Source organism: Paroedura picta, chromosome 7 (genome assembly GCF_049243985.1).
Source record: "Paroedura picta isolate Pp20150507F chromosome 7, Ppicta_v3.0, whole genome shotgun sequence".
NCBI classification, from domain to species: domain Eukaryota; kingdom Metazoa; phylum Chordata; class Lepidosauria; order Squamata; family Gekkonidae; genus Paroedura; species Paroedura picta.
Window position 1 is genome coordinate 95,620,676 of NC_135375.1, and position 10,872 is coordinate 95,631,547.

The 10,872-nt window shown below is 48.6% G+C and overlaps 1 protein-coding gene across 3 annotated transcripts in view; it reads left to right on the forward strand.

The window, feature by feature from the left end:
- The window catches only part of CORO2A (coronin 2A), a 74,386-nt gene extending 67,372 nt beyond the window's left edge, over positions 1-7,014 (forward strand). For all 3 annotated transcript variants that reach the window (XM_077345488.1, XM_077345486.1, XM_077345487.1), the window contains 4 exons: positions 35-147; positions 267-357; positions 2,911-3,167; positions 5,222-7,014. In XM_077345488.1, coding sequence (XP_077201603.1) covers positions 35-147; positions 267-357; positions 2,911-3,167; positions 5,222-5,353 — 593 coding nt within the window. In that variant the 3' untranslated portion in view covers positions 5,354-7,014. The remainder of the gene's footprint in view (positions 1-34; positions 148-266; positions 358-2,910; positions 3,168-5,221) is intronic.
- The last annotated feature ends 3,858 nt before the right edge of the window (positions 7,015-10,872 follow it).

Below are 10,872 nucleotides of genomic sequence, written 5' to 3' on the forward strand. Positions count from 1 at the left end.
TGACCCGCAGTCAGGACATCTCCCTGTTCTTTAGGAGCCATGCCAAAGAGAGGTCTGGACGTCTCCTCCTGCGAGATCTTCCGGTTCTACAAACTGATTCCGGTGAAGAGCTTGATCGAGCCCGTTTCGATGATCGTCCCTCGGCGGGTGAGCGGAGAGGCCGGTTGAGCTGCCGCAGCCACTGTGCTTGGGGGTGTGTGGGGGGGGGTTGCCTGAAGTGGCGGCTTGCTCTGATGTCCTCCGTGCGTGTTGGTGTGTCTTTGCAGTCCGAATCGTACCAGGAAGACATCTACCCGTTGACAGCTGGCATCCAGCCAGCACTGACGGCAGAAGAATGGCTGAACGGCGTAAATAAAGGTCAGGCTTTGCGCCGAAGAGGCAGCATCTAAGCCACTTCCTCAACCCCGTCCTGTAAGCTGCCGATCATTAAGCAGCGAGCCTGGCAGGAGACGGCGGCTCGGATCCTGTGTGTTTGTGGGCGGCTTTTCCCTGAATGCAGTTTCCCACTGCTGACCTCCTATTTATCTTTTATAGTGTTCCTGACACGCTGACACCCCCCCCCCCCAAACTAGCATCATTTCCAGTTGCAACTTGAAATCTGAGGCACGGAAACCCCATTCGGCTGATAGAAATTCCCTTCCGTTAGAATAGATTTACCACAGGACCCAACTTAGGAATTTGGGTTTTTTTAGTGAGTTGAAATTACTTTAAGAGGCTTTGTTTCCCCTGGGATTTATGTGCATTTAGTTTCTCCTATCCATTTCTGCTCAAACATGGTTTGCAGGTTTCAGATTAATGTGAAACCTGCCAAACCTGTTTATCCCGAGGGAAAATAGGGGATGAGAGTCTGCACAGCACGGGAAACCCTTCCCACTTTAAGTCAGCGGCTTAAGAGTAACAAAGCAAAGTGTACGTCTTTAGGACCCGAGGTGAGGGAAGAACTTGCGAATGGGTGGGCTGCTCAGTCAATAAGTCCAAAGTAACTCAAGCGCTCTGCTCAGAAGCACAGAGTTTTTTGCAGTTTGGCTGGAGTATACACGGAGGCTCTTCATCCCTGAATTTATACGCTGCTATTCTCCGGCTCTTGAGGTGGCTTTCAGTTTGTGCTCAAAATAATACAAACCCACATAATTAATAGGAACAATAAAGACATCAATAGCAACCGAAAAGACCAATGCAAGAACTTGCACAGTAATACAACCACAGCAGTGGTTGTTACTGTGTAACCCTGTGGTGTCATATGGAATAAAATTTGGGGGTGGGGGCAGCACTGCCCTCTTGGCCAAGCAAGAAGCCCACTGGGAGTTTCATATCTGGAGCTTCCAGTGATTGATTTAAAATCTCTGTACCCAAGAAGGAAGTTTTTAAAAATCAGGTTTGGCCCTTAAAAACTAGGGAGAGTTGGTGCTGGGCAGATATCTGTGGCTGAAGGCACCAGGTGAACACATTTTTGATACTGAAAACAGGTAAAGGAAGATATCAGGAGCTGAATACAAGAAATAATGATAATAAATTTATTCTTATGTCCTGCCCTTCTCGGTTGACTCAGGGTGAGTAGCATCAGAGAGCCAGCGTGGTGTAATAGTTAAGAACAGTGACTTCTAATCTGGCAAGCCAGATTTGATTCCTCACTCCTCCACATGCAGTCAACTAGGTGCCCTTGGGCCAGTCCAGTCCCAGTCCTGTTAGAGCTGTTTTCACAGAGCAGTTCTGTCAGAGCTCTCTCAGCCCCACCTACCTCACTGAGTGCCTGTAGTGGGGGGAGGAAGTGAAGGTGATTGTAAGTCACTTTGAGACTCCTTTGGGCAGTGAAAAGTGGAGTATAAAAACCAACCCTCCTCCTTTCTTCTTCCTCCTCCTCATCTTCTGCTTAATAAAAATACAAGTTTTACATACATATGTAAGAAATTGACATAAATTAAGTAGGTTTTAAAATTATATTAAACCCACCTGTTTTATAGCTACAGATCTTTGAAGGGGTTGGATGATGTTAATCTGTGGGCAGCTAGGTAGATTCTCCTGCAGGGAGTCCAGCATCTTCATGATGCAATTCCTGGCTTCAGCCATAGGCCGGGCAGAACAGCTCTGTCTTACAGGCCCTCCAGGACCTGATCTCCACCTCCCCACCCCAGCTCTATATGCCACCTGTGAGTCTTCCAGACAATTTGAGAAAGTCTGCAGGTTACCCAGCATGAGCCACCTGCCCGCACCTCCTTCCCACAAAGCCACTTATGAACATTCCAAGTCTCTGATCCATGGCAAGAATCCTTCCCATGAGATCTTCATCTCTGGCAATGAGAAGCAGCTCCCACACGGAGACTGGAATGCAATTGGGACACCTGAAAGAACAGCAAAGGAAGAGACCCTCTGGATTTCTTCATCCCTCTAGCAGAAGACAGTGCGCAGGCAGTCCTGGGGTCCAGAATTGAGTCACGTTTCAGACCCAGACTGAGAGATCCAGATTCCAAGTGCACTGTTCCATTCTCTGGCAGCCCTTGGTTTCTTCCTTTCAGGGTCATTGGGGGATAAAATGGGAGCTGAATTCTGTACAGTAAATGAGAGCGCTTCATTTGAATGATTTCGACAGATTGCAGAGCCCAGAAATGTTTTAATCAACTCTCAGTTTTTATTTATTTTGAGGAGAGGGGGAGTGCAGCATAAACCTGCTGTACATACGAAACATCCTGGCTTTATTCCTGGAAAGTAAAAAAAAAAAAAGAACGTATTCCTGTCCTTAGCTGGCTTGGCTGTCACTGCCTTTTTTTTTTTTACTTACATTGGACGACACCCCGAGGCGACATGCTGGGAAGAGCAGGGTATAAATAAATAAATAAATAAGTGCTGTTGCGTCTCGATGCTTCTGTTGTTTTCTGGATTTTTGCATGAAGCATTCTTTTCTCCTGCCTGCAGGCCCCGTCATGATGTCCCTGCGACCTGGATCTGTAATCTTAAACTCTTTGCCACCATATCCCGAGGAATCTTCCCCAGGAGCTACAGAGCCGGCCCTCTACCAGAGCAGGATGGCTGAAACCACTGAGAAGCCAAGCAGGCTCCGAGAGAAATGGGGGAGCCGGAGAGCAGAGGAGAGGGGCCCGGAAGACAAGAGAATGGGGCTGTCCAATGGCTTTGATGCATTTGAGTGTCCCCCGCCAAAAACGGAAAATGAGGTACGGTGGCAAAGCCAGTTCCATCCTTAGGGTGACCCATTGAAGCTGGGAATAGGCTGGGAGTTTTGAGTTTAGCACCATGGAAGGCCAAATGCTTGGCATCTAAAAGGAATGTGGGGAACCAGGACAGGTAAGCTAAATATGAGCAGTGCAATGCAGCGGTAAAAAAAGGCAAATGCAGTCTTGGGCTGTATCGACAGAGGCATCGCCCCCAATATGCAAGACGTTATAGTCTGTCCAACTACACCTGGAATCCTGTGTGCAGTTCTGGAGGCCTCACTTCAAAAAAGGACAGGGACAAAATTGAGAGGGTGCAGAGAACGAGGGTGATCCGGGCCCTGGGGACCAAGCACTGTGAGGAAAGGCTGAGGGACTTGGGAATGTTCAGCCTGGGGAAGAGGAGGGCGAGAGGAGACATGGTTGCTCTCCTTAAGTATTTGAAAGGTTGTCACTTAGAGGAGGACAGGGAAAAGTTCCCGTTGGCAGCAGAGGATAGGACCCACAGTAATGGGTTTAAACTACATGTTGAACAATACCAGCTAGGTATAAGGGGGGGGATTCTTCTCAGAGTAGTTCAGCAGTGGAATCAGCTATCTAAGGAGGTGGTGAGCTCCCCCCAGTCTTTCAGCAGCAACTGGACAGATCCTTATCCTGGATGCTTTAGGCCAGTGGTCCCCAACCTGCGGTCTGCAGCCTGGTGCCGGGCCACAAAGGCCAGGGCGCCGGGCCGTGATTCCCTCTCCCCGCGCCCCCGCAGTAAAAAACTTCCCCGGGCCGCAAGTGCCAAGCATGCGCGATTTCGGCCGCGAATTGTGCTGCGCGGCTGCGGCCGCACATGCGTGCTGCACGGGCTGGGCAGTTGCCCCGCCGGTCCCCAGCCGGAAAAAGGTTGGGGACCACTGCTTTAGGCTGATCCTGCGCTGAGCACGAGTTGGACTTGATGGCTTGTATGGTCCCTTCCAACTCTAGGATTCTGTCCTGTGAGATCTACTGATCACTGGAAATAACACAATCCGCTACTGACACAATGAGAACACAGCCTCCTGCACAGAGAGGCTGGCGTCACATTCTGCCTCCCCCACCCCTTCTTGCACTCAAATTCAAGAAATCCATGCCAGGCAGGGGCCTTTGGGTATGCTGTGTTCCTGTTATGTTGTGGCATGCTCAAGGGGGAACATGGCTCGTAATCACTAGGCCAGTACCTCTCTGCCCATGTGTGGATGGATGATATCCTAAGCAAGTATTTTTTTTAAAAACAGGGTTCTGTACAAGTTACATTTTTAAAAAAAGTTACAAATATATAGCCTGCTTTTCTCCCTTACTAAGGACCTGAAGCAACTTTTAAGATCTGTTTCTTTCCTCCTCCTTTAAATTGCCACACCAGCCCAAGGCTGATAGATTGCAAAGAGGCCAAAAAGTTACCTGACAAGCTTCAGAGGGGCGGGGGGGGGGGGGGAATTAAATCCAGTCATCCCAGGTTCTAGCCTCACATGATATATCACTACTCGTGACACTAACACCTATCTACCACAATAGTGCATTATAACAAGACCAGTGTGTGTGGCCAAATTTGGGGGCGTGTTCTCCTGCCCCTGCCCTTTTCTTCCACAGTTCTCTATAATTCCAGATAGGCACTGAGCAAGTTCAAGTTCGTGGGGGGAAGAGGTAGCCTAATGGCTGGCCGAGTTTCAATATGTAGAGAAAGCGGGGCGCCAGGCTGCTTAAAAAATAACATGGTTTTCTTTGTGAATATGGATAGAAAGAGAGAGGAGATGTAACTATCCAGCTTGTTGTCTGCAGTCATTCTCCTGATCATCTGCTGATCTAGAGGCAAGCAGGGAGGAAGTGTGCTCAAAAAACAGGAAGTCTCCTGTGGAGCCAATCAGGACCCTGGAGGAGAGATTTTAAAATCACAGGTTTCTATTCTGTCGATGCTAAATGCTCATCTCCTCCGATGCCCCCTGCCAGGCCGCCTTTTATATTCTGCTCAGTCGTGCCCGCTACCGATGTTGCACATTCCAGCACCAGTGACAGAGGCCCTCTCTGCTTTCCAGCTGTTGCAGGTGTTCTACAGGCAGCAGGAAGAAATCCGGAGGTTGCGGGACGCGCTGATGCAGCGGGACATCCAGATCAGACAACTGGAGCTGGAGATCAAAAACGTTCACATGGACGCGGGCAGGATCTGATGAGATGCCGCTTTCGGAAGGCCTCAAGTGTAATACTGTTGGGGGATCAGGGCCCAGAAGGAGGAGACGTTTCCGAATCTACTGGCAACCGTTGCCTGAGAGCTGGGCAGTGCTGGGGTTGTCACTGGTGCTTTGTTTTTTCGTTCTGTCCACAAGGATGTCCCCTTACAATTGGACCCAGAGTCGGCGTCCCCTCCCGAAAGGCGGACCAGTCTGGAGGTGAAGGCAGAGGCCCCCCGTCAGCCTTCTGTGCCTTTGTGTGGCTGGTGTTTTCACTGAGGAGCAAACAGCCCCCAGCCTCCCATCTGTGCTTGTTTAAACTCTGCTTGAACCCTGCCCGCCGACCCAGCGCTGGCCTGCAGAAGCTCCCGCCAAACGGCTCCAGTGTTGCCCTGACCAGCCACGGTGGCTTCCGGGGTGGTTTGCTGAGGATGCGGGTCGAAGTCCCCAGTCCCTCTTTAGCTTTACAGACCTCCCTTTGCAAAGACCATCGGGTCCCCGAAGTAAGGAGCAGAGGAAGGGGATATTTGAGGATTCACCATCAAAAGAAAGCACGTGCTTTTGAGAAGAGAGCTGCCAAGCATCTGAAAGGAACGTTTCGGGTGTTGAGCAGAGCAGGGAGGGAGAGGTCTTATTGCTGAAGCTGGGCATGTTGCAGCTGGAGAGTACCTGCTGCTTCTCCCAAGTTGTTACCTTCCGGCTTCCCGTAGCCTTCCCGTCCTGGGATGCCTTCATGCCTTAAGCCGGCAGGGGAGGACCTCCTTTGGACAACTTCCCCGTAGTCTCCAACTCAGCTGTCTCTGGATTGCCTCCTTTGTCCTTCCTCGCTTCTGAACAGTGAACCGCAGCGTCGGGCAGTGCAGTCCGGTGTCTGGAAGAAGGCCCAGCTCTGGACGTCCCACGGACCCTAATCCTATTCCACCTTTTATCCACGTTTCAGAGCACCGAAGTCTTCAGTGAACATCTTGGCACGTTCATGGTGCTCTTCTTTTAGGTTCCTTCCCATTTTGCGTGTCGACACATAGAGCTACTTCCGTTTCATGGTTGCCCCTTGATTTTTGGTTTTCATGCTAGTCGCTGCAAGGGACTGCCGTCCAGATAATCTTCCTTGCCTGTCTCAGGGCTGACCGCTACAGTTGTCCAAAGATTGTGCGACCCTGGGTGGTGGTGCAGGGGGGCAGGTCTTTCTGAAACTATTAGGCTTTTAAGCATTTCTTTCTAATCATATGGACTAGAAGCACTGATTAGGTGCAGCAAGAGTGATCGGAATGCAATTGTAAAAATGAAACTGCCCCCCTGAAGAGCTCGGTTCAGCTCAGGAATTGCCCATAATGGAGAGAAATTCAAACTAGGGCAGGGATGGGCCAACTTGGCCCTCCAGATGTCCATGAACTACAAGTCCCATGAGCCCCTGCCATTTGCTGGCAGGAGCTCATGGGACTTGTAGTCCATGGACATCTGGAGGACCACAGTTTGCCCACCCCTGAAATAGCATTCTCGGAAGAGTAGCAAGTAAATGGAAGACCATGTCGTGTAAAACATTTTATACGTAGCTAGCACTTTCCAAGTCCTCAAAATGCTTCTGACAGCAGAGATGGGACTACAATGTCAGGTCTTGCCTCTTGAGCTATCTACTTTTTGTTCACCTTCTACAAAGCTTCCATGAAAGATCAGCGGTTGTTTGGACTAAGATCATGCCCCAAAGCTTGATAAAAATTGTGCCCAGGAAGAAGCATGGCTGCCCCGAAGTGCCCAGCGTCCTTTTTCTTGGATTGTAGATGCGGTTCAAACATTTCAATGTTCCCCTAAGTCAACGGAGCTCCCTTTATATTAAAAAGGGAGAAAGCTCTTTTACGGAATCCTGCTGATGGATATAGGGGCACCATGGAACTCCCGTAAGAAAGTCAAAACCCTGTTTCGATGCCAAGCTTGAAGCATTTTAAGTGATTTGACCTTTGAACATACCAAGTGTCTCCCATTCTTGGCCCACTGAATTTCAAAACAAAGACACTGGAACAGATTATGTGGATGATGATCAGGAACTCCTCCGGGGGCCATGCACACTGCTAACCGTGGTCAGCAGAGAGGCCATCGATGCCTCGTGAGACTGTATAGCCTCCGACCATTCGCTCATGGGATTTCCATCCCTTCCCTGCCACTGCCAGAAAACAGAACCCAATTGATGCGCAGGGACAGGAGAGTCAGTGTGCAGCTTGTGGCCATCTCTCGTTCACAATCGTGATCCAACAGAGGGACGGCATAGCTGCCCAAGCTACGGCTAAGGTGGCATTGTACGAATCAGCTCTTGGCGGGAAGGCAGAGTTGAATTTAGCACCTCCTTCACCCCAGGCAACTGATCAGGAGTACTCCAGGTGGCTCTCTCTCTTTTTTTTAAACAAGCTGTACCCACTTAGGTAGGATGGGGGGAAGTTATGTTGAAGAGACGCAATCAGAAAGCATGTCGTATTTACTTGAAAAAAAAATTACGTACTTTTAACAGCTTTCTTGTTTACGAACAAAGGCTATCAGAATCAGCACTTGAAATTTTATTTTTTAAATATGACTTCTGTATAAAATGTAAACGTACGATACTGCATCTCAAAGTAGAAGTTTACTCGTGTATGTTTTATTGGCAGCGGGAAAGGGGGACGTGGGGGAGGAGGAGAGAAACATACGGTAAATGGCGAACTGGTTATGCTTTATTAAACAGTGCCTAATTATACTTAAAAGCGCATGTCAATTTTCTTTCTAAATAGGAGGGAAATAACATCTCATAGGTGGGAGATAAGAGGAATTAATTATTTGGCTGGCAAGGATTGTTCTTTTCATTAGGCACAACGAAATGGACCTTCCAGATCTGGTTTCCTAGCAGGGCCACTCGTGTTGTGGAAAAGGCTACAGCAGGGGTAGTCAACCTGTGGTCCTCCAGATGTCCATGGACTACAATTCCCATGAGCCCCTGCCAGCATTTGCTCTTGGGAATTGTAGTCCATGGACATCTGGAGGACCACAGGTTGACTCAAGCCATGGCATCCAGCAATAATTAAGCCCCATCAGGTATCGCTGACTTCAGTGGGGTTAAGCAAATGCATCGCTTCCTTGTTATTTGAACCACTGGCACCTTCCCTCTTGGCCAGTCTTATCCTAGCCAATCCCGCAAGCTTCTAGTCCTCATTTGGATTTGCTGCCTTGATCAAGACCAGCCCAAGACATCTCTGCAGAACACCAGCAGATTGAAAACCTTGTGATGGGGATCCTAGTGACTCACCTTCTCACCAGGTGACTTTCACAAGTGTTCTGAATGGGTGTCCCCAGCTGGGTGTGGACCCAAGCATGCAAACAGTGTCACATGCAAGATTCACACACCCTCCCTATCTTGCACCTGAGGCTGACCTTTTAGAATAGCTGAAATCCCCTTGTTGACCTTCATGTGAAGGTCATACTTCTTTACGAAGCAAGTTTACAGGCTTTCAAAAATTAAAAAACCCTCTTCTCATGCTCTTACCTAGCTGGAATTGTGCCCACATTTCTAACATAGCCTTAAATTTGTATATTCTCAATGCTGCCACTTCAGTGTTGTCTGCCCAAATCTGTAGTCCCTGTCAAATCACAATCAACTTATGGCAACCCCATGGGGTTTTTCAGCTCAGAGGCATTTAGAGGTGGTTTATCATTGCCCACCTGTGTACCAACCCTGGACATCCTTGGTGGTCTCCCAGGCAAATGCAAACCTGGCACATCCTAAAAGTAATACCATGTTTTAGACACCTGTTCACCCACACATCCTAGTCTATAGTGTAGGCAGCAATGGACTGAAAACAGCACAGGCACCCAAATCAGCTTGTACTGTATGTGTGTATAGGTTTTAATGCACATATATGTCCATACGCCCTGTGACTTGTGGCTCTTATGAGGACTATTCCCCAGGAAAGTGGGTAAGGCCGGTTGGCAGGTAGTTCCACCCGGAAACCGCCACTACAGGATGGGTACGCTACAGGCCTCATGCCAGGAACAGGAGTAAAAGGACCCGCCCCCTCCTACAATCCCCAGTTAACGTCTGACAAAATCCCTCTTTCCAGGAGGAAAAAGATTTAAGTGTTTGAGGTAGGCCTTAAAAACAGTTGTGAGCAGGAAGCCTAAATCTCAAAGTTTTTCAACTATTCTAACTCAAATATTCTTCAGCCAGATTACAGTCCTCCCCAAGTAAATTCTCCCTGCCAAAATATATACCAGCCAGCTAAATCTTGATTTCGTAATGAACAGAATTCCCCTGTATAGTGGTGGAATGTTAAAAAGCCCTCGTTTAACTTTTTACTTTCCTGAAGCACTGAAATGATGAATTCTAATTTCCCCTGGAGAGTGCATTTCCTGATCTTTTGCCCAATAATCATTATATTTAGCAGAGAAACCATGAAGGAGGAGGGGGCTGCACTGTTTACAATACCTAGTTGGGGGCAAGGAAGAGAATAATTCATATTTCAACCCAAGTGGTGTGTATCCCCCATCACCACCAGCCTTCCACTTACCACCACCAAGAAGTCTATTTAATAATGCAAGGATGGTCCTGCAATTTATTTTTGGCCTAAAACAGCCTTTTTCAACCTTTTTACCATAGAAACCCTAAAATGGTTTTTCGGGCTTCAAGGAGCCCGGAAAGTGATATGAAAATGACTTCACGATCCATGTCAACGGGCAGGCTCAAGGATGTGGGGAGAGACAGAAGGTGGCTTAAGCTGGGAGTAAGCATGCAGGCTCCACCCCTCTCCCAGGCACAGAAACCACAAGAGAAGTCTCACTCGGGAGGGGGAGCAATGACAGCTTATGGCCAAGGTCATCAAGGCAGGAGGGGAAAGGCCAGGGATCTTCGGAGCTCCCATGGATCGCTGGACGGGAATCCCTGGCCTAGAAACACATGCAAGAGGCAGACAATAGGAGTCAGCTTGCAAATGGGTACTGAGAAAACCAAAAGATTCAGCCCCTCCGAGAGGGGAAGGGCTGTCTGTCTGCCACTCAAGACAGGGCAAGTTCCCACTGGCAGCACCACCCTTGACATTCCACAGGGCTACCAGAGCACTTAAGAGAACTTTTACTATACACAAGGGCTGAGTTCAAGGTCACTGTGGTGGAAACCCATAGACACATGGATTCTCCCAGGATTTCTTGTGAAGGGGGTGGGTGGGGTTAGAACTGTTACACCCTTAATGGTATAGAGGAGGTTAACATGACATTTGGCATCAGTGTTTCTGCAAGACGGGAATAACGTACAAGGACAAAGAGCTACAGTTAAGGGGCACTGATGGGCCATGGGGACACTTGGTGTGGCTGTGTGTCTACCCCCCACCCCTTGCTTAGCAAACACAGAATTATGCAAACTTAAAAATATATATATGCAAACCTGTATGATGTGCATAATTCGTATCGGTCAAAGAATTCAGCTTTTATTGGTGCACAATTTTTTATTTTTGTTTCCAACGCAGAGAGTATGCTACCCTGCCCATATTCTGGCTTCAGAGAAAGAA